The sequence below is a fragment of the Myxocyprinus asiaticus genome, chromosome 1 (genome assembly GCF_019703515.2).
Source record: "Myxocyprinus asiaticus isolate MX2 ecotype Aquarium Trade chromosome 1, UBuf_Myxa_2, whole genome shotgun sequence".
NCBI classification, from domain to species: domain Eukaryota; kingdom Metazoa; phylum Chordata; class Actinopteri; order Cypriniformes; family Catostomidae; genus Myxocyprinus; species Myxocyprinus asiaticus.
In genome coordinates this window covers 8,890,283-8,915,099 of record NC_059344.1, presented here as the reverse complement: position 1 = coordinate 8,915,099, position 24,817 = coordinate 8,890,283, and the positions used below count along the sequence as shown (strand labels likewise).

The 24,817-nt window shown below is 43.1% G+C and overlaps 1 protein-coding gene across 3 annotated transcripts in view; it reads right to left on the bottom strand.

Annotated features, from left to right (window-relative positions):
* adamts17 (ADAM metallopeptidase with thrombospondin type 1 motif, 17) overlaps nucleotides 1-24,817 on the bottom strand; it is a 329,457-nt gene that overhangs the window by 301,389 nt on the left and 3,251 nt on the right. For all 3 annotated transcript variants that reach the window (XM_051711565.1, XM_051711576.1, XM_051711587.1), the window contains exon 3: nucleotides 17,606-17,774. In XM_051711565.1, the coding sequence (XP_051567525.1) occupies nucleotides 17,606-17,774 (169 nt within the window). The remainder of the gene's footprint in view (nucleotides 1-17,605; nucleotides 17,775-24,817) is intronic.

The following is a 24,817-nucleotide window of genomic DNA, read 5'->3' as shown; positions in this document are numbered from 1 at the left end:
TCTCCTTTTCTTAAATATTTTTGAATAAATGACTTACCACCAATTTTCTATTTTTCCATGTATGTGTCTTGCGCTGTGTGCTGTACTAATAGCAAGGGGTGTTAGTTGGGGAATTGAATGGACGTAGAGAAGTACTTTAAAAGGCTAGCCCAGAGTTTGGCAACCTACTGTAAGACACTGTTTGCACGTGGAGGGTTAATTATTGGCATGCGGGTAATAGTGTGAACAAACCATTTGTGCAACCCACACAGCGCTAAGCACATCTCTACATTTTCAGTGGGTCATGCTAGTATATAAGATTCTGCTTTGCGTCATTCGTGGTGCGGAATTGAGTGGATGAAAGGGGTTCAATCTTTCGCTGGCGGACAGAAGCAGCAATTCACGGATCACAAGTGTCAGTCCACCTGCCACTAAAATATTTTTTTGTTCTTTGAGTCTAATTACAAAGCATACTCATAATAAACGATGGTGATCTCTCCTAAATTGCTATTCATTGCCTTTGAAATTCAGGGTCATTTTTGCATAAAACCTTTATATGGCGCTTAAGGCAGATTTATTCTTCTGCATCGAATCTACGCCTGTAAGGAGGAAACGAAAAGCAGCTTTCCTGGTTCAGGTAAGGATTTATTTTCTCTGACTGCAGCACAATTACAGTCTTACAGTCTTGCGTTATGTACTAAGTTAAGCCACTGTCACACACCGCTTCACAAAATAAACTCTCATTATTTATGATAAAAACTCTTTGCTTCTGGTTCGGGTCTGTCGTGCCCAGGCTCTCTCTCTCTTCTATTTGCGGTGTGTCTCTATTTATGCCGCTCTCCCCGTGCTCACTGAAATTAGAGACAGGTGTTAGACATAATTTAGCTCAGGTGTAAGCACCCTTACTGCTTTCTCTCTCTCCGGAGAGATGCTTGACCACGCCCCCGCTGCCACAACGCCATAGGCTAAGTGTAGCTACGCTGGTTACGGCATAGCCTACGCATAGCCTGAAGTGCACCTCTTCAAAAATGTAACCATGTCTCGTCGACGCAGACCACAACAGCTGTGATTGGTCCACTTTGTTACTAGCCTCAACATAGTTAGCGTTATACCAAATGAGTCATTACAAAAAAAATTTAAACTGTCTTGTATGTTTTTTTGCTTCTTTTTTTAAAATATGCAATAATTTTTTTTTCCTAAATAAATTTTCACTCACATTCACATGCAAATTCCGTGGTGATGCTTGTGGAGATGGTGCTCCGATTTTGAAGTGTTTCCAGCCTGAGCCAACACTTTTTTGTGACAAACCTCACAAACTGGTTAACTAAAAAATATAGATAGTGCCTTTTGAAATACCCAAAGTATTCCCACATCACAGATTTCAACCATTTAGGCAGGGGAAATACAGGTGCAGCTCCGAGCTCTTTGTCTCTTTAAATATACCTTATGTTCTTTACTGTTGGCTGTTAATTAAATAGGTTTCTCTTAGTTTATTTATTTATTTATTTTTCTGAGACATCATAAAGTAAGATCATGCATTACAAACATCCAAGCCATTAATCATTTTAAAGTCCTGTATTCTGTACTAAGGAATTCTTTCGTTTATACAGTATAAAACAACAATGAGATTTAGATCAGTTTTGTAACACACACAGCAAGAGTAAGGATTCCTTATCCCTGCGATTGGAAGTGTGAGAAGAGCTTGCTGTTTGTAGTCCTCAAGAGAAATGTGCAGTGTCTGTCAAACACACAGGGTCCCTGTGCTTGTGCTGCTCTATTTACGGATGCGATCAGCTGAGGAAAATGTTTATTCACATAATGCTGAAGTTTACCAAATCCTTTACATGGATGTGTAGGCTAACCAACAACCCATACACCCCCCACCAAAAAAATCTTGAATCACATGAATGACATATTTTGAAATCAAAATGGCAAATTTCGCCGAAAGGCGACTAGTTTGCAGGTCTGAAAACTCACTACAACATATAAATAAAAAATGTAAAAACAAAAAAACTGAAAATGCATTATTCATTGACAAACTCTCAGTAGATTTCGGTTCTGTTACATGAACGAAATCACTAGTAAGACGTCTTAAAAATCTTTGTGTTCACTTTTGCACATATTTGATAATTACAATGGTTACTTGTGTACCAGTACTGAACGAGGGGACAAATAATTTTTTGTTTACCTATGTTTTCATTAAGAAACCACTGCATTTCAGGGTTCGCACTGTTGTAACCTCTGTTCCCTGATGGAGGGAATGAGACGTTGTGTCGATGTAGTGACACTAGGGGTCGAACTTGGGAGCCCAATCACCTCTGATATTTGAGAAAAGGCCAATGAAAACTGGTGAGTGGAATTTGCATGCCACTCCCCCAGACATACGGGTATAAAAGAAGCCGGCTTGCATTCACTCATTCAGGTTTGTGCTGAGGAGCCGAGACCATTTCAGTGGGTAGTTCAGTGTTGTGGCAGGAGGGACACAACATCTCATTCCCTCCATCAGGGAACAGAGGTTACAACAGTAACCAAGACATTCCCTATCTGTCACTCACTCGATATTGTGTCGATGTAGTGACACTAGGGTTTCCTATACAAAATGCCACAACTAGTTAACATGGGTTACATGGATCGGCAGTGCAGATGTAGGCAGGCTACCGCGTGCCGTATAACAAGTGCACACAGCCCCATCGTAACCTTCCCAATGCCCCACATATGTTGCATAGTCCCTCGTACCCCAAAGGGGGGGGGGGACATACTTACAATGGGAATAGTTCGCATCAGATGTTTCAACCTTTTCTCTCTTTTTTTGAAAATGAAAACTCACTTAACTGGGACCCAGATATATTCGCACCAGGGAAGGTGTTCTTTTCCCCATGGAGAAAAGGACACAGCGGAGACCACATCCTACCCGAAGGGAGGTTAACATGTGGAGAACACATCACATGGACTTACCAATGGGGAAGTACCACACATGGAAAGGAGTCCCGCGGTAGGTCCTACCTGGAAGGGATCGAATAGCCGAGTCGGCTCGTCCTGAACCCATAGCTGTGCTGAGAGAGATGTTAGAGCACTTACCTCTCTCTGCGTACCCACCATAGGATCGGTCTGTGACGGGAGAGGAGGCTGGGTGTCCTCGTGGCGCGTTGCATATGCCTGATTGTGGATATGTGAGTGTCGCAGCTCGGTGTGCGAAGGTGGAGGATTCGCATCCGCAGCACCCCTGCTGCGAGTGTTCGATGTACGGCTGTCGTGACAACCATAGACATCGAGTGTGTGACCCAGAGAATGAGGAAACGTCATGGTTACTGATGTAACCTCCGTTCCCTGATGGAGGGAATGAGACGTTGGTGTCGATGAAGTGACACTAGGGGTCACTCTTGGGAGCCCGAGACACCTCTGGTCTTTGATAAAAGGCCAATGAAAATTGGTGAGTGGTATTTGCATGCCACTCCCCCAGACATACGGGTATAAAAGGAGCTGGTATGCGACCACTCATTCAGGTTTTATGCTGAGGAGCCGATATAAGGTCCAGCCATTTCAGCGGGTAGTTCAGCGTTGTGGCAAGAGGGACACAACGTCTCGTTCCCTCCATCAGGGAACAGAGGTTACACCAGTAACCATGACGTTCCCTATCTGTCACTCACTCGACGTTGGTGTCAATGTAGTGACACTAGGGGTCCCTATACAAAACGCCACAAGGCTGAACTGTGTTACGTGAACTGGCGGTGTGTGGTGGGCAGACTTGCTGTGTGCCTCATAGCCAGCACACCAGGTCAACATGTAACCTCTCCCAACATAGTTATGAGTGTCGAATGGCCCTTTTTGGGGACAAGTCGACTACCCAAAGATAGAGACAGTCTTAACCCAGTCGTGGCCTCTTTTCCCCTTCTCTTTTTCCACTCCCTAAAAAAGAAGGGGGATTATCCGACTGGGCCACCAGGTCTAGTCGGGGGGTGTCCCTCACAAGGGGAAGACACCGCGGAGACCACACCTCGCCCAAAGAGAGGGGGGGATATTTAAGTGGAAGAATACGTCACATGGTCTTTCCAACCATGTGGAGAGCCTTCAAGGTAGATCCTGCCAAATGGAGGAGGAGTTACTACAAACATGGAGACTGGGGCAGAGGGGCTCTACCCAAGGAAGACGCAGTTTGCCAGCAGGGAAACGAACTAGCTGAAGATATAGATCGCATGGGATTAGCCTTACAGGGAACCGCAACATGCGGAGCACCTACCCAGAACAGGGCTCTTAGCACGTGTACTGGGCCAGCAGCAAGTCTCTCCGAAAACTCGACTGCCACAGGGCTCGGAGGAAGTCAACCAGGGAACAAAGTTTGTGAACACTACTGGGAATTAAATGGCGCACGTCTTCAGCTCCAAGGGAGGTGGAAGGCGCTATGTGCAAGCGATACACCCGGCCAGCTATCCCGGGCTTATCCACTTGTGTTACGTGCAACTACATGGGACGAAATCGGTTCCACCCGGAGGTTGTAGAACCTTACACAGGTGTTGGGTGTTGCCCAGCCCGCTGCTCTACAAATGTCTGTTAGAGAGGCACCCCTGGCCAGGGCCCAGGGAGCCGTTACACCCCTGGTAGAATGGGCTGGTAGCTGGCCAGGGGGCCAGCTGTGTGCCAGCGCATCTATGCCGAGGGGGGGCCTTGGTCAGGGCATACCAGAGCGGGCAGTGGGGAGGATTCTTGGAGGCGAACAGGTGCACCTGTGCCTGTCAAATCGACTCCAAATCAGCTGGACCACCTGAAGGTGGAGTCTCCACTCTCCCCTGAGGGTAACCTGTTGTGACAGCGCATCCGCTGTAGTGTTGAGGTTGCCCGGGATGTGAGTGGCTTGCAGAGATTTGAAATGCTGCTGACTCCAGAGGAGGAGATGGCGGGCAAGTTGTGACATACAACGAGAGCGCAAACCACCTTGGCGGTTGACATATGCTACCGTTGTCGTGTTGTCTGTCTGAACTAACACGTGCTTGCCCTGGATCAACGGCCGAAACCTCCGCAGGGCGAGCAGAATTGCCAACAACTTGAGGCAGTTGATGTGCCAATGCAGTCGCGGACCCGTCCAGAGGCCAGCGGCTGCGTGCCCGTTGCAAACAGCGCCCCAGCCCGTTTTGGAGGCGTCTGTCATGACCACGACGCGCCTGGGGACCAGTTCTAGAGGAACACCTGCCCGTAGGAACGAGAGGTCGGTCCAAGGGCTGAAAAGACGGTGACAGACCGATGTAATGGCCACGCGGTGTGTCCCGTGGTGCCATGCCCGTCTCAGGAGTCGAGTCTGGAGCCAGTGCTGAAGCGGCCTCATATGCATCAACCCGAGCGGGGTGGCCACCGCCGAGGATGCCATATGCCCCAGGAGCCTCTGAAAAAGTTTCAGAGGAACCGCTGTTCCCTGTTTGAACGCCTTCAAACAGGCCAGCACCGACTGGGCACGCTCATTCGTAAGGCGCGCCGTCAAGGAGACTGAGTCCAACTCCAAACCGAGAAAAGAGATGCTCTGCACCGGTAGGAGCTTGCTCTTTTCCCAGTTGACCCAAAGCCCTAGTCGGCTGAGGTGTGAGAGCACCAGGTCCCTGTGTGCGCACAACACATCTCGAGAGTGAGCTAGGATTAGCCAGTCGTCGAGATAGTTGAGAACGCGAATGCCCACCTCCCTTAACGAGGCAAGGGCAGCCTCTGCGACCTTCGTAAAGACGCGAGGAGACAGGGATAGGCCGAAAGGGAGGACTTTGTACTGATACGCCTGACCCTCGAACGCGAACCGCAGGAAGGGTCTGTGGTCGAGGAAGGATCGAGGCGTGGAAGTACGCATCCTTCAGGTCTACCACCGCGAACCAATCTTGATGCCGGATCTCCGTGCAAGGTAGCAGCATTTTCATCTTTAACCAAGGTGAAGTGGACACCGCTGAACCTGGGCAGATGCCCGGCGAAGTGAATCGCGCAGCCGAGTCGGACGGTCCGGACCAGCCCTCGCGACGGATTGGAAAGCGCAAGCCATGCGCAAGGGGGACCAAAGGGACAATGTCATCGGACGTAGCGGCAGGTGGGGCCTCGCGGCAGGGCGGAGCTCGAGGTGCCAAACCACGTCGTGGCCGTGCTGAGCCTAAGGACATCGAAGCACTTACCTGGCTCCTTGTGACCACCCCCGGAACAGCCTGGGACGGGGGAGGAAGAGGCCTGTCCTTGTGACTCGTGGAGACTGTCACATCGGGGGCAGATTTGTGCCACAGCTGGGCGCTCAAGGGCGGGAGACTGCCGCTGGAGCGCCAAACATGCAAAATAGAGTGGTGGACGGTGGTCATGATGATGGCCGTACACACCGGATACGTGACCCAGGGAACAAGGAAACCGCTCTTGCTGAGCTCTTGAGTACTGCAGCCACTTGGGCATGCAGCGCAATTAAATGCAAGAAGGTAACAAAAAGATGGAGATCTGCTTACCAGCTCCAGAGCAGCAGGTTTCGTTGTCCCTGGGTCGCCCGTCTCAAGGGCGATTTGAAGCCTTTCACGGGTTCTGGGCAGCCGCGAGACGGGTGGTGTCTGCTTCTTGCGGTGGGCTCCACGCCGGGGCCGGGCCGAAGGGGCGGGCTGCGGCGGAGCCGGTGCAGTCACCGCAGGCGGATCGCCCTTGGCGATGAGTAGACGGGGTGCGGGATCTTGAGCCGCGCCGGGGCAGGATATGCTGGCTAGCATCCATCTACTGCTCTACCATCGAAAACTGCTGGGTAAAGTCCTCGATGGTGTCGCCAAATAGGCCCGCCTGGGAAATGGGGGCAGCAAGGAATCGTATCTTGTCGGTCTCACCCATCTCGACCAGGTTGAGCCAAAGGTGGCGCTTCTGGACCACTAGTGTGGCCATCGTCCGCCCAAGAGACCGCGCCGTGACCTCCATCGCTCGGAGAGTGAGGTTGGTCATCGAGCGCAGTTCCTGCATCAATCCCGGGGCAGAACTTCCCTCGTGCAGTTCCTTTAGCGCCTTGGCGGACTTGCAGGAGAGCCATGGCGTGCAGGGTGGAGGTGGCTTGTCCAGCGGCACCGCAGGCCTTGGCCGTCAGAGACGACGTAAACCTACAGGCCTTGGACGGGGGCTTTGGGCACCCGCGACAGGTGGTGGTGCTCTGCTGGCATAGGTGCACCGCAAGTGCCTTTATCCACCGGGGGATTGCCCAATAGCCCTTGGCCGCCCCACCATTGAGAGTAGTGAGGGTGGGGAAGCTGAAAAGATCGGGACCGGGCAGTAAAAGGTGCCTCCCGCAACCTTGTCAGCTCTTCGTGCACTTCCGGGAAGAAAGGAACGGGGGCGGGGCGTGGCTTTGAGTGGCACCGCAAGCCCAGGAACCAATCACCGAGCCGCAAGGGTTCAGGGAAGAGCAGTGAGATCCACTCTAGCCGACGCTCGCGGCTGCCCGGGAAAGCATGTCGTCATCTCCACGTCAGCCTGTGACTGGGCAATCGACTCCGAAGGGAGGAGCCCAGCTGAGGCTTCCGACTGGACAAGCCCGCTCTCAGATGCTGCGCTCGAGAGCTCATCACTTTTCGTGGGCTCCGAATAAGAGATCGAACTCTCCGTGAGACGAGCCAGCGGACTCATCCGGAAGCCCGATCGTGGCAGACGAGCGTGCTGGTGAATGGGAGGTCCGCGGGGGGATACCCGGCGGAGGCAGTCCCATTGGGGTCCCCAAATCGCCCCCAGTGCTAGCCGCGCTGGCCTCATACCCGTGGGTAAAAGGGCCGAGGTGGGAGCCTCTGGGGTGGCTCACTTTCTTACGAAGGCGAGCCGCGACCGCAACGTTGCCATGGACATATTCTCACAATGAGAACATGACCATCCACGAACAGTGGAGCAGTGCCCAGACACGTAAGACAGTGATCGTGACCATCAGAAGGCGAGAGATAACGAGCGCAACCAGGAATAACACACAATCAGAAAAGCATCTTTAAAAAGACGTTCCGTGTGTGCGCTCTTTTACAGAAATATATACTGTTTTACAGGGGAAAAATTCTCTTTCAGAAAATATACTCTCTAGTTTTTCTGCCGAAGCGCCCAGGGGTGTTCTCTGCAGTGCACCAGTGCAGAGGAGGGAGAAGCCGCTGAAATGCACCGTCAGATCCAGCAGAGGTGACTGAACAGTAGTATTCAGCTCAATGAGCAAGACCGTTCGGCTCCGAAGAGAAAATCTGAATGAGTGGTTGCATACCAGCTCCTTTTATACCCGTATGTCCGGGGGAGTGGCATGCAAATACCACTCGCCAATTTTCATTGGCCTTTTATCAAAGACCAGAGGTGTCTCGGGCTCCCAAGAGTGACCACTAGTGTCACTACATCGACACCAACGTCGAGTGAGTGACAGATAGGGAACCGCTCTTTTTTTGAAAATGAAAGTTCTGGTGCCCTCCGGGCAAGCGGAGAAATCAAAGAAAAAGGGAACAAAAGACTCTCCTCCCGGCCCTCCACCGGGGGATGGAGTGGTCTGTGTACCACCTCCTGGTTTACAGCGGGTCTCCTTAGTGTGGCTGCCGAAGCGTCCAGGGGCGTTCTCTGCATTTATCTGTGCGTTAGAAGGGAGAACCAGCTGCAAAATGTGCCGTATATCCAACAGCCTAGCCACTGTAGAGGTGAAAAGGAACGCCAGTGGAATTTTTCAGCTTCACACTGTTCGGCTCCGAAGAACAAATCTGAATGAGTGAATGCAAGCCGACTCCTTTTATACCCGTATGTCCAGGGGAGTGGCATGCAAATTCCACTCGCCAATTTTCATTGGCCTTTTCTCAAATATCAGAGGTGACTGGGGCTCCCAAGTTCAACCCCTAGTGTCACTACATTGACACAACGTCGAGTGAGTGACAGATAGGGAACCTGTAATATTGGGAAATTTTTAAATTGTGATTTTCAGGGCTGAAGTCAAGTCAAGGAGATTAATAAAATCTTAAAATGCCATGTAAAAGTAATAAAAATACCTAAAGTTATACATTTAGTTATGCTCAGCTCCAAAATATTTAATTTGCTAGAAAATACTCTTTGCATTTTGTTTCAATAAAATTATAATAAAAACAGTTCTTATCCAGTAGTCACAAATGACTGGGTAAGTCATGGAAATTCATAAACTGCAAATTTGTTGAGAGCTGTAATCTAGAGTCCCATTTAATTCTGTTGAATGGTCAAGCTTATATATGCTCTTTTTCCACAGAATGGAGTTGGGCTTTGATGGAGGTCCCTCTAATGGGGGTCTCCATTGTATGTTTATAGGTGTTGAGGGGTAGAAATGTGCTTTTGTGTGAGTGCCCACACATGTACAAATGACTAACAACAAAACATATGGTGCTAATCTGACGTGTTCTTTTTTTAGCACAAGTATTTTTCCCATTCTCAGCTATTTTCTGGCTGATCTGACCAAAGAGAATTAGGCTAACTAACTGTGCCTTGGGCTTCCACAAAAATGATACAGAACATCTTCAATTTTCAAGTAATGTGCTGACACCAGCAACAATTCCTGCAGTCAGAAACAATCAAAAAACAAAGGATACACTTAAATGAGTAACACAACCAATATTAATGGTCAGGAGCACTAAATTATATTTTGAGGTGCCAAAGAAACAAGCAAACAGTCATCTACTGTAATACTGTAATAACAAGCTACCTGCAGGAATGACTCAGGTCCTCCAGCTGTTTTGACATTTTAAAAGGAATATGTCACCCAAAAAAACTATTCTCCCATCATTCTCTCACCATCAAGTTGGCTGTTTTAGTTACTCATTATTCTGTGTGATTAATTATATAAAAAAATAATGTGTTAAAAAGATTAATGCAATTAATCATTCCTCCTAACATGTACGCAAATTAAAAATAAAAGCAAGTATTTTCCTACCATCGTAGCAATTCAAGCTTGAAGTACATACAGGTGCATCTCAATAAATTAGAATGTTGTGGAAAAGTTCATTTATTTCAGTAATTCAACTCAAATTGTGAAACTCGTGTATTAAATAAATTCAATGCACACAGACTGAAGTAGTTTAAGTCTTTGGTTCTTTTAATTATGATGATTTTGGCTCACATTTAACAAAAACCCACCAATTCACTATCTCAAAAAATTTGAATATGGTGACATGCCAATCAGCTAATCAACTCAAAACACCTGCAAAGGTTTCCTGAGCCTTCAAAATGGTCTCTCAGTTTGGTTCACTAGGCTACACAATCATGGGGAAGACTGCTGATCTGACAGTTGTCCAGAAGACAATCATTGACACCCTTCACAAGGAGGGTAAGCCACAAACATTCATTGCCAAAGAAGCTGGCTGTTCACAGAGTGCTGTATCCAAGCATGTTAACAGAAAGTGGAGCGGAAGGAAAAAGTGTGGAAGAAAAAGATGCACAACCAACCGAGAGAACTGCAGCCTTATGAGGATTGTCAAGCAAAATCGATTCAAGAATTTGCCACCACACACAGACATGTCAAGGAATTTGGCTACAGTTGTCGTATTCCTCTTGTTAAGCCACTCCTGAACCACAGACAACGTCAGAGGAGTCTTACCTGGGCTAAGGAGAAGAAAAACTGGACTGTTGCCCAGTGGTCCAAAGTCCTCTTTTCAGATGAGAGCAAGTTTTGTATTTCATTTGGAAACCAAGGTCCTAGAGTCTGGAGGAAGGGTGGAGAAGCTCATAGCCCAAGTTGCTTGAAGTCCAGTGTTAAGTTTCCACAGTCTGTGATGATTTGGGGTGCAATGTCATCTGCTGGTGTTGGTCCATTGTGTTTTTTGAAAACCAAAGTCACTGCACCCGTTTACCAAGAAATTTTGGAGCACTTCATGCTTCCTTCTGCTGACCAGCTTTTTAAAGATGCTGATTTCATTTTCCAGCAGGATTTGGCACCTGCCCACACTGCCAAAAGCACCAAAAGTTGGTTAAATGACCATGGTGTTGGTGTGCTTGACTGGCCAGCAAACTCACCAGACCTGAACCCCATAGAGAATCTATGGGGTATTGTCAAGAGGAAAATGAGAAACAAGAGACCAAAAAATGCAGATGAGCTGAAGGCCACTGTCAAAGAAACCTGGGCTTCCATACCACCTCAGCAGTGCCACAAACTGATCACCTCCATGCCACGCCGAATTGAGGCAGTAATTAAAGCAAAAGGAGCCCCTACCAAGTATTGAGTACATATACAGTAAATGAACATACTTTCCAGAAGGCCAACAATTCACTAAAAATGTTTTTTTTTATTGGTCTTATGATGTATTCTAATTTTATGAGATAGTGAATTGGTGGGTTTTTGTTAAATGTGAGCAAAATCATCACAATTAAAAGAACAAAAGACTTAAACTACTTCAGTCTGTGTGCATTGAATTTATTTAATACACGAGTTTCACAATTTGAGTTGAATTACTGAAATAAATGAACTTTTCCACGACATTCTAATTTATTGAGATGCACCTGTACATGTTTTTACGAGCTGCTTTAAAAGAGTTAAGGAACCCCCCATAAGGCCAAATAAATGCAACCTGGGGGGTCCCTTGGTGCTTTATCAAAACTAGAATACTAGAAACATAAAACTATAGATTTTTTCAAATGTCTGCGGTGACACAACGTGACATTGTCCATTATCTGTCAGTTTTCATAAATAATCCAAAACAATTTTTTTACGTCATAAAATTCTAAACACACCAGAGTGCACAACGCGCTGATTTCTGAAGGAACTTACAGATGGTTACTGAGTGACACTGAGAATAGATCCTTATTTTCACCTCACATTAGCCCCATTCACACATGCAACCAGGTAAATTACAGGAAAACCACTGGGTTGCCTTTTCTGGTATTAGTATTATAAGTGCTGTTCACACATACCATGGAAATGTATAGGTAATGATACAACTTCTCACTAAGAAAAATTGCCAGAGCAAAATTTACCAATATTTTCAAAAAGGTTGTGTTCACACATGACCTCTAACCTGAAATTTGCAAGTATTGTTCTGGAAAAGGCTGTCTGTGTGAAAGGGGCTAACAATGGTAAAATATAATTCTTCTTTGACATATTATTTTTTGGTATACCTAAATTAATAACATAAACAATTGTTTTTTCTTAGAACTAAACTGTCTCTAGAGGTTAATTAATGTGTTAATATGCACAACGTTTTGCCGGTATTTTTCTTTCACTATGTTGTGCCCGTGTCAAGCGGTTCTCCCTCAAAATCATAAAATATGCAATCCATGCTGATAAATGATAGTGACAACAAAGAAAACAATTCCACAAGTTCGGTATGTATATATATATATTAGGGCTGTCAAACAATTACAATTTTGAATCGCATGTTTTCTTGTAGTTAATCGAGATTAATCACAATATCTCATGAGTGGACAAAATATGCTTCATTCAGATATATTTATTGTTTTTCAGTCTTTTACACACAACCTACCTTGTTGTACTTGGTACAACAGAAAATGAACACAGCACAATTCAAAATATGAAAAAAAAAAAAAAAAAAAAAAAAATATATATATATATATATATATATATATATATATATATATATATATACACACACACACACACACACACACACTACCGGTCAAAAGTTTTGAAACACTCATTCTTTATTATAATTTTTTTTTTTTTTTTTTTTTACATTTTAGAATAATAGTAAAGTCATCAAAACTATGGAATAACATAAATAGAACTATGGGAATTCTGTTGTGACTGAACAAAATCCAAAATAAATCAAAACTGTTATATTTTAGCATCGTCAAAGTAGTCACCCTTTGCCTAGAATTTGCAGACATGTACTTTTGATATTTTCTCAACCAGCTTCTTGAGGTATCACCCTGGGATGCTTTTTAAACAGTATTGAAGGAGTTCCCATCAATGTTGGGCACTTATTAGCTGCTTTTTTTATTTTTTATAATGAAATAAATTAATATGGTGGCACAGTTATATTTGTCTACAAAACTAATTTCAAACATTTAAGAACATGCCTTCAGTTCAAAAGATTTTTAAGATCATGAGAACATTTCAGTCATGTTTCAAAACTTTTGACCGGTAGTGTGTACATATATATATATATATATATATATATATATATATATATATATATATATATATATATATATATATAGTTGAAGTCAGAAGTTGTTTTTAATATATGTGTGTGTGTGTGTGTGTGTGTGTATATATATATATATATATATATATATATATATATATATATATATATATATATAGTTGAAGTCAGAAGTTGTTTTTAATATATGTGTGTGTGTGTGTGTGTATATATATATATATATATATATATATATATATATATATATATATATATAGTTGAAGTCAGAAGTTTACATATACCTTAGCCAAATACATTTAAACTCAGTTTTTCACAATTCCTGATATTTAATCGTAGAAAACATTGCCTGTCTTAGGATCACTACTTTATTTTAAGAATGTGAAATGTCAGAATAATAGTAGAGAGAATTATTTCTTTGAGCTTTTATATCTTTCATCACATTCCCAGTGGGTCAGAAGTTTACATACACTTTGTTAGTATTTAGTAGCATTGCTTTAAATTATTTAACTTGGGTCAAACGTTTTGGGTAGCCTTCCACAAGCTTCTCAAAATAAGTTTGAAGGCCTTAAAATACATCCAAAGGTACACCTCCAATTCAGTACACCTCCTATCAGAAGCTAATTGGCTAATTGTCTAAAGTCTTGACATCATTTTCTGGAATTTTCCAAGCTGCTTAAAGGCACAGTTAACTTAGTGTATGTAAACTTCTGACCCACTGGAATTGTGATATAGTCAATTAAAAGCGAAACAGTTTGTCTGTAAACAATTGTTGTGAAAAATGACTCGCGTCATGCACAAAGTAGATGTCGTAAAAGACTTGGCTAATATATATATATATATATATATATATATATATATATATATATATATATATATATATATATTTAGCTTAAGGGTATTTTGTTCTTAAATCATTGGTTCTTTTGGCTGTGCTTTATGAACAGTTCCCTTCAAGTTCTGCTCACCGGCTGATTTAGGATCAGGTGTGAGGACTTTGATTTGTCCATTTCAAAATTCAATTAACAATCATGTAGACTGCAAATAAATCTCATAGTCAGGCCCCTAAAGCTTGAGGGGCCAGTAATGGTGAAAACTGTGTGGCTGACTATAAATAATACGTTTGTGCTGAAGGGGAAACATAAACCACATACTCCACACCTGCTCACTCTCCTGCTGTGTGTGAGAGCATGTGTAAGTGCCTGTGTGTGTCCTAAAATCCCTACCATATGATAGTTTTGTGTGCGGAACAGAATGAAACATTATTCACTGACAATCTTCCCCCATGCTGTAGCTTTTAAATCTCATATACGGTTGCATTTTTCAAACACTTCTGAAGGAGCCATTTTTTACATTTATTAGTTATTGATTACAAGCATGAATATAATCTGAGAGCACAGATGGAGGGAAGATTATCAGTGAATAACTTCGATTTCAGTCTGTTCCTCACACAAAGCTATCGAATGACTGCTTAAGACTTGGACTATAGCACATGACTCATATGGACTAATTTTACAATGTATTTATGGAGCTTGGCACTATAAATCCCCACCTACTTTTCATATCTTAAAAACAGAAGCTCCGACATTATAATATCTTATTTTTTGTTTCACACCTGAAAGAAAAAAATACAGGGTCGGAACAACATGGTGAAGTGAGGGTGAGTCAATGTTCAAAAATTTTCATTTTTAGGTGAACTAGTCCTTTAAAGGGTGGTGTAATGCAGTGGTTAAAGAAATGTGTGTTGGAGTCATGGCCTATTGGTTAGCACATGCGCTCTGACACATTGAGCTGGGAAACGTGGGTTAAAGTCTAGCTTAATGCCACTGCATTCCCCCTATATGCCAATGAATAAAATGCGCACTTAGTTTAAAAAAAAAAATAAGGCCTAATGTACGGACAAGCGGTTATTATTGCAAAATAAACACAGGGTGATCAGGACCTCGATGTGTAGCAGGAAATCAAGTATTTCAGAGAGCCATGTAATAAAAAGAAAAATTGGCCTGGGAACCAAGATTGTATGTTCAAACCCCGCAATGGGTGACCCATGAACTCTCACCACTGTGGCCCACAGAAAGTCACTTTGGATAAATGCATCAGGTACTTGACAAATTAGTCATTGTAGGTTCAGGTACTGTAGATTCAGTTTCTGTCTAGACACCAAACTGGCCACTAAACAGCACTTCCCCTTTCATCTCACTCCCAGAGCTCAGCAGTGGCCGCTGGTCTAAGCGAACAAGCCGAACGAATCAATCAACCAATAATCTTGGATCGGCCCCAACAATTTCACACGTCGTTTCCTCCAAGCTCAGATCCTTCTTTGTGTCTACTCCCAGTCTGGCGTTCCTCTTCTCAATGCGGACACTTGATCCTCTTCAACTACATTCAAAACAGGAATGTACCAATATGAAGAATGAACCAAGGCGTCTCTTCATCCCTTTCAGTGTCCCGAACCTGAGCTTTCTGGCATGCGAGCATGAGCAGAACGGATCAACAGACGTACAGCTCTGCAGATTACATAGGCCGATTAGAAGTGCTAAGTCCCTTTCATCAGTATCATATTTTAGTGGGGATGGAGCAGGATCCACTAAGGACAAGTTGCAGCTCACCCCCTTCCATTGCTTTTAACACTTCTGTATCAACCACTGTGCAACGTGATCCAATTTATGCATACAGACAGCATACATGAGTGTGTGTACATGCCCAAGAGGGGCATTTTGAGTTTAATGGATATAAGGTCTGTCTCGACGAGTATCCTCCTCTAGGGACAGTTTGGTTTGTGGGGGAGCAATGGTCAACTTCTCTCGCTCAACTGTTTTGGGCTTTTCAACACACTGGCAGGAAAGGGGGGAGTGAGAGAAAGAACTCTGGCAGGCTCACTAAACAGACTTCGACAGACATGAGTGCAGAGGAAAGAATCCCAACCCCCCCCACCCAATCTGGCATTTTTTTTGCCTACACACCAGGTGCAGGGGGAAGCAGAATCACAAATGCACCTAGAGCTGTATTATGGCCGAGACAAGATCAGAGTCCAGACCCTTCCTCGAAAGTACAACCCCCAAAACCAACTAACTCACCTTTATTTCTTTTTCATTTACTGTTTCTTTTCCTATAACAAGAGGTTTGTGTGTTACATTGATTACCAGATTTTGACATATGGAAAAAATCTGCAGTACTTGTCAAGCGTCCCGGTGGTCTTCTCATCATTGTATTATGTAATATTCATGGTGCACAAAGTCAGAGCAAAAAAAGAGGACTTGTACAATGTTGAACAGAGCAAAAGGTTCAAAGGGAATTTGAGTATGCATTGAGTATAATCAACCACAAACAACAGTAGTGTACGACTGGAAATTCCATAAGTTGTTTTGGTTGGCCCGTAGATTGTATATATCCATGCATATGGCTATTCAGACTCGGAATTTTTGATAAGTGTAGCTTCAGTACAAAGGGTAAACTACAAATTCAATAATGCAATGTGCTCAGACAAAACTCCCTGACACTGACAATAAAAATTTACAGATGCTAAAGGCTTTTGGAACATCCAAGGGAACAGAAGAGCCAGTATTCAAAAATGTGAATTCCTTTCGGCAAGAAAAATCCATAATCCTGCCAAAGAAACACCCGAGGGGCTGGAAAATATGCACTGCATTATTAATGTACACAAGCAAGCTAACAGAATTCTTGCTTTCTTTCTGATAGTATTTCAACAGCAAAATAGCACGTTCCAACAGTAGTTTACCACCATTTACCAGCAAGATTAAGGCAGTAAAGACCAAAACAGCTGAGCTTTCTCTCTCTCTCTCTCTCTCTCTCTCTCTCTCTCGCTGGCTTTCAACGCTGTTAAAAAGATGAAGACATCAAAGAGCTACACAGAGTAATAAATGTTGCAATGAAAAAGTTGATTTATGAAGTTAACAACTCTTGAATCTTAAGTAGTTCTGGAGAAAAGTGGAACACTCCTAACACAGTGCTCCTCAACTGTAGGTCACAGGTCTGTTTTGATAGCAGCGAAAACAATGTTAAATGCAAATATTAAAATGCAACTAAAGCTACGTCCACACTAATACATTTTCTTATATGGCATTGTTGTGCCTGCTTTCCACTTTGATAGTATTGTAAAAGATAAATGTTACTTTGTACAAACTTTACATTGCATTCCCTCAAAGATGACAGGAAGTTTATGCGGAACTGCTGTGCGGCGGCGGAACATTAGGACAATTGCGTTTCAGACCGTAAATGGAAATGACGGAGGGCCATGCTTCTTACGTTTTTTCCCACATGCGCAGTAAGGCCTCCGCACTTTCAGTGCTTGGGCCCTTATATAATCACTTATTCTACAACAGTGTATTTTATTGCAATTTAAAAATGGACAAACTCTGCGATCATCAGATTCAAAGAGACCACAGAATCTCACAAAAACTGACCACTTTTCCCACTTGCACCAGAAATATGACAAAAGTAAAGCCCCATTGAGCTATGAATTTAAGTACAGTGACCGCTAAATCACTGGGGCTTGCCACACCTGACACAGTAAAGTGCACCCTATTTTAGAACAGTGACCTTCTCACCTTGGAGTGTTTGGCAGAATTTGGGGCTGGTGTTTGCAGCAGCAGCAGGACTGTCCATGAAATAATGCTTTTGCCGGATAACTCGGTGTTCCCAGCCAGAGAAGGAATCCACAGCCTGACCCACTGGCTCGATGAACAGGCTTTCATCTCCGAACTGAACCAGGCCGGTCTATGAGAAAACACAATGGTCAACAGCTCAACATTTACAAAATCAAAGTTTTCAAAAGCAGAAATATATATAATTAAGCAATATCACAATACAATATTCGCCAATAACAGTTCAATTAACAAGTACATTTTTAAAAATTAGAAAAAACTGAGTACGGTCATAAAAACGTATTTGTGCATGGAACTACATTCTTACGTGACGGATCAGCATCTGCCATTGCTGGTTCAAACCAAATGATGAGTCCAAGCCTTCGTTAGTAATTTAAAAATGTCACTTCAGAAATAGTATCACAGCTTGTGCTGTTTCTAACAAGTTATTGGATAAACAAGGATGGATGTGTGTGTGTGTGTGTGTGTGAGAGAGAGAGAGAGAGAGAGAGAGAGAGAGAGGGGTGTGTGTGTGTGAGAGAGAGAGAGAGAGAGAGAGAGAGATGGAGCATGTGCAATCACCTGTTGCCACACCCAAGCAGAGATGCTGTCAGCTCTCTGAAGGTCAGCTTTCTCAGTGGAAAAATAGCCGTCCAAGTGGGGGTATTTCTCCCGATTTCACGGTAGCCGGTGCGCAAGAGTCATTCACTATAGAAACCGCAATCTCCTCCGCCATTTTGAACAGTACTTTCTCAGCCTTAATGCTGAAGTTGTTAGTTTAAAGTGGTTTAAAGCTATTTTCTAGCTTTAGTAGTGTAGTAGTTATACAAGCAATCACGTAGTGCTGTTGTATGTAAACACTAACTGATGCGGATTCACTTCACCTCACCTAACTGGCTCATATTACACACAAAAATGATCTTTTGCCACCACCTGCTGGCTAACATATGTAATGTAAGAGACACACATACAGTAGCTCTTAACACATATGCACTGCTCTTACACTTTAGTTTAGAACAGCACGAACACAAGCGGAGCGATACACACAGTGAAGCGTCCGAGTGCTGATGTGTGAGACCATCAGTGCTCATGGAACATCTCTTGTCCAATCAGATTCGAGGACCGGAACTAACTGTTGTATTTTAAGGATTATATTGCATTATTATACATTACATTAATATTTCATTTTACTGGTCCTTGCTTAAGAAAAAATAACTATTACACTCAGGAACTAATGGTGGCATGCACATAGCTCGTCCTGCAAAGTTTGTGCTACAGACATGAATGATCCCTCAAATCGTGCAGCTTCTTGAGGACGTGCACTTTTCTAAGTGATCTGACTTAAAATTTTCACCTTGTAGATGATGAAATGGGTGAAAAAAATCCCAAACACTTACATTGGAGGAGGGACCAGAGACTTATCTATTGGTAAGAATATCATAGAGACAAGGGGGTAGGCCCTTCCACTTACACCCTGTCTACACCGGGCACGTCAGTTGAAGTGACACGACACAACGGCTTGAGGCTGTCCACACTGGAAGCATTGACACGAACACTCTAAACCATTTAATTTGTGTAGTAGCACCAGCGTGTGCAGTGCAAGATGGAAATGGAAACCCGTTTATTGTCGGCGCGATGGATGTGCCGCGACGGATGCTTTCAGTGTAGAAAGCGTCTTTGATTATAATGGGTTCTATGGCATTTGATGCAACACGACACAGCACTCACGTCTGGAGTAGACAGGGTGTTAGACTCTCTACATAGAACACTCTAGCAAGCAACAAACAATGCCTTATCAACAATCTAGAACACGCTAGCAACCAACAAGCAATGCATTAGCAACCATGCAGAACACCCTAGCATCATGGAGGGGAGTTTTACATGAGCAAGCACCACACAATTTTTTCACAGAAAATTTGCATCTTTTTAGGCAGTTACTGTACAGTGTCAGGGAATAACTGGAGGGGGGAAGGAGCAGGACTCAATCAGACTCAAACCTGTGTCAAGTTCATGAGCAGCATATGTCCTTCTAACTGCTGCACCACTAATCCCAAAATAATTTTTAAAACTGCTCTGTGGCAAGAGTGGTATGGCATTAATAAATAAACAACAGCATCATTAGAAAAATTAAGATTGTACCGATAATATCAGAAGATGTGCTCCAGGAGAGAGCTTATGTGTTTTCTCTGACAAAAAATCAAGAATCATTCATCATTAGCCCTCATGGGAAGCTAACGTATATGTATCTGACTGCGTAGCACTCATGGCTTCAAGGGCACAAAGACGTGAAATCCAAGAATAATTTCTCTCCCATCACAAAGGTCCACTGACCGAAAACTACCAAGTCAGCATCAAATCAGATGACTGCGTTCATTCAACCAGGCTAGTTTAGCTTGACTGTTTATCCAAGCGTCACGACGGAGGTCTCAATAGAGAAAAGACAGGGGAAAGCACATGGATGTTGAATGGATGTGAGGGAGAGGTGGATAGAGCCCCAGGCGGGCCGAAAAGAACAGAAGATGGGAGTGCTGACAGGAAGCTGCCCACAGAGGCTGTAAAACACATGCTTTCATCACAACACGTACAGGCAATCCCCACATGTACCAGGTTAAACAAAGTACAGTTACAAATGGCCCAAGCGCTGATGAGAGAGAGCAGTAAAAATGAGATGAAATGACATTAACAGACTAGCAGATCTTTGTTTGTCCTTCACTTACTTCTACATTGTTTAAAGCAGTTTACTAGCAGCAGTGACTAAATCCTATTATTACATGGCACTCTGGAATACTTCATCCTGATTGGTCAGTCGCAGCATCTAAGTAAGTAACTGTAATAAACGGGAAAATGAACATCTAGCCACTCATTAAAATAAAGGAAGATACAAGACCCATCCATATCAAATCCTGATCATCCTGTCAGGGGTTTTTTGTGTGTTAATGTCAACGCAAGAGAAATGTTGATTATGAATATACTTACAACTTATTCAATTCCAAAAAGTATGAAAATAGTTCAACCTAACTGAACTCATTTCAACCAGTATTTGCATTTCTATGGTTATTAGAGTATCTCACTGTTAGCTTAGCACCATGCTAAGGGCAAACTCCATTGAAATAAACTGTGCATCGAGTCTCCTGGGCACTCTGTGAGAGAAGCGCTATTTGCGTGACCCTCGGTGCTGCCTATGAAGAGTGGCGCTCAAAACTTCATTTGAAGTCAAAAACTTCATTTTAATAATTTGGGCTGCAAGTGGTATGTGAATAAGATTCTGAAATATCACATCCTAAAGTTGCACAACCACACCACAATTGCGATACATGACATACCACTTTAGTTAAAAGTAAAATCCAGTCAAACAACTGTAAGATCTAGTTACACACACAAAGAATTTCCACTCCCTGACTCCCTCCTCAGGTTGCTGAGTCTCACTCAAACATCTGTTTTCCTCGCCTGCAGATGACCTGCGGTAAGTGCAGCAGCAGGAAAGAGGTCAGACAAGGCTAGTTAAAACATCTAGCTGATTTCTGCCTCATCTGCACAGCCATCTAGCAGTCAATCTGCTTTAGGTGTCAAAAATATCTAATCTGATCCGTCCTCACAACATATGGACAAAACATTGACAATAACGATGACCTCATTTCCCACAGAATCAGCCTATAGACGGCTTAGTGAATTCTGGGGTAAATTCTGCAGAGGACAAAGAAGTTCATTTATGTGTAAATGGTCTGAATAACTGGTCAATACTGTGTCATCAAGTGTGTTGAAGGAGCACTGACAAACAATTATGTGTGGGTTATAGTTTGTGGGTTAGAGCCAGTGGTTGGAGTCAGAGCCAGAGAGTCCCACACGCAAACACAGAACATGACCTTTCAAATCACTACAGTGTCTTTATAGGGTCATGTAAAACCACAAACTCACAAACAAATGGGGGGGTTCACTAAGAATGAATTGCACTGGTAAAAGTGCTGTTTACGTGAATATGCTGAGTGCACTGGTTCAGTGATTCACTGTTATCGGCAGATCATGAATTATTTAGATTAGGCAATGGCATGAACGCACCCACAAAATCTGTGCTGAATGCAATTTGCGTGGCGCAATTCTGAACTTGCTCATCAATTCGTAGCACTATATAGTAGAAATTGCAACATAAAACCACAATCTGGCTCACTCTGCCACTACTGTGATCCAGACACCTGAATCATCTCTTTAAAATGCAGAACGTTTACTTGACTACACCGCACATCTAAATAAATGGCAGGTTATAAAGCTCTTCTCCATCATTTGATTATTATCTGATGAAATACTGCTGCCGTAATCAATGAAAAATGTTAATGAACATCTCTTTAAGATAAAACCAAAAAAAACAAAAAAACTTGGGGGTAATAGTGCAATGTTTATTGTGCAAGGCAAATAGCCTTGTAATATATAACCCATTAACCTATTTTTTTTTTTAAAAAACAAAATCTATAATGTGCCAAGTTTACATTGAAAAGAGGCGTGTTTGTGGAAAGAAATGGCAATGACTAAATTTAAATACTCAAGACGCAGCGCTATTTCAGCACTAATTGCGCCTGCTTATGATGAATAAAATGCAGCTTTTTGCACAGCAAAAGTTAACAACTGTTTAGTGAATTTCCCCATAATCTTACACACAGGACACAGTTCCAAGTCTTATTACCCTATTACAGTTAGTATTAAACACATCTAATAAAGGAAATGGTGTTTGTAAGAAACCCTGACCAACTGTATCACTGAGAAACTTTGTGCCCCAACCAATTAGATTACTGAGAAATACTGTGCCCTAACCCCTGATCTATAATTTATAGATATAATTAATGTGTTCCATCTAACTAAATAACATATTGGTATTCCCTAATCAACATAAGGCCTCAATGACCGACAGCCAATACCACCACATTTTCACTGTCTCCGGCCTCCAGATACGACAGTCGCATTTTGCCCCCTAGTGAAAATTGTGATACATTTTTTAATTTGGTCGTAATGGATATTGTTCAATGCAAGGGAGAAGATATATGCAGATTGCGATGTCAGAGCCCCTGTGTGCTGTGTATCAGTGCAGCACAACCAGGGTTCAAAATTAACACTCGCCAAGTGCGGGGTAAATTTTCTATCTGGCTGGTGAATTTATCAAAGAGACTTATGAATCAGTTGGAGCTGAGTGAATTAGGGTGTGTTCACACTTGTACTTCGGTTCTCTTGGTTCTCTTGGTCCGGACCAAAAAATAAAATTATACATTTTGTCCTGGTTCGGATAGCGTTCACACTGGCGTTTTTAACACTGAACCTAAAGATACAAAACAAAAGGCATCAGGATAAGGTCACAACCTGATTTGCGACAGAACTTGCCAAACATCCATAACAATGCTGGCTGCTGGGCTAAATGCGCTCATTGGATTTATATACAGTTGTGCTCAAAAGTTTGCATACCCTGGCAGAAATTGTGAAATTTTGGCATTGATTTTGAAAATATGACTGATCATGCAGTCTTTTATTCAAGGATAGTGATCATATGAAGCCATTTGTCATCACATAGTTGTTTGGCTCCTTTTTAAATCATAATGATAACAGAAATCACCCAAATGGCCCTGATCAAAAGTTTACATACCCTTGAATATTTGACCTTCTTACAGACACACAAGTTGACACACACAGGTTTAAATGACAATTAAAGGTTCATTTCCCACACCTGTGGCTTTTTAAATTGCAATTAGTGCCTGTGTATAAATAGTCAATGAGTTTGTTAGCTCTCACGTGGATGCACTGAGCAGGCTAGATACTGAGCCATGGGGAGCAGTGTAACAAGGTAATGGAACTTTATAAAGATGGAAAAGGATATAAAAAGATATTCAAAGCCTTGAAAATGCCAGTCAGTACTGTTCAATCACTTATTAAGAAGTGGAAAATTCTGAGATCTCTTGATACCAAGCCATGGTCAGACAGACCAAGAAAAATTTCAGCCACAAATGCCAGAAGAATTGTTCGGGATACAAAGAAAAACCCACAGCTAACCTCAGGAGAAATACACGCTGCTCTGGAAAAAGACGGTGTGGTTGTTTGAAGGAGCACAATACGACGATACTTGAACAAAAATGAGCTGCATGGTCGAGTTGCCAGAAAGAAGCCTTTACTGCACCAATGCCACAAAAAAGCCCGGTTACAATATGCCCGACAACACCTTGACACGCCTCACAGCTTCTGGCACACTGTAATTTGGAGAGACGAGATCAAAATAGAGCTTTATGGTCAAAACCATAAGCGTTATGTTTGGAGAGGGGTCAACAAGGTCTATAGTGAAAAGAATACCATCCCCACTGTGAAGTATGGTGGTGGCTCACTGATGTTTTGGGAGCTCTAAAGGCATGGGAAATCTTGTGAAAATTGATGGCAAGATGAATGCAGCATGTTATCAGAAAATACTGGCAGACAATTTGCATTCTTCTGCACGAAAGGATGCTTGGGACACACTTGGACATTCCAGCACGACAATGACCCTAAGCACAAGGCCAAGTTGACCCTCCAGTGGTTACAGCAGAAAAAGGTGAAGGTTCTGGAGTGGCCATCACAGTCTCCTGACCTTAATATCATCGAGCCACTCTGGGGAGATCTCAAATGTGCAGTTCATGCAAGATGACCAAAGACTTTGCATGACCTGGAGGCATTTTGCCAAGACAAATGGGCAGCTATACCACCTGCAAGAATTTGGGGCCTCATAGACAACTATTACAAAAGACTGCACGCTGTCACTGATGCTAAAGGTGACAATACACAGTATTAAGATCTAATGGTATGCAGACTTTTGAACAGGGGTCATTTCATTTTTTCACTGTTGCCATGTTTTGTTTTATGATTTTGCCATTCTGTTCTAACCTATAGTTGAATATGAATCCCATAAGAAATAAAAGAAATGTGTTTTGCCTGCTCACTCATGTTTTCTTTAAAAATGGTACATATATTACCAATTATCCAAGGGTATGCAAACTTTTGAGCACAAATGTATGTATATATGGTGGTATTTTTACAAGCTGAGAACAAAGGAAGAGTTAATAAAATGTGTAAAGGAGTCAAAACAGCACCAGGAATTCCCCCTTTGCACACACAAACGAAGATATGCTGCAAGGACGGCTGACGGTGGTTCCAACGCCTGTACCGCTGTAATGG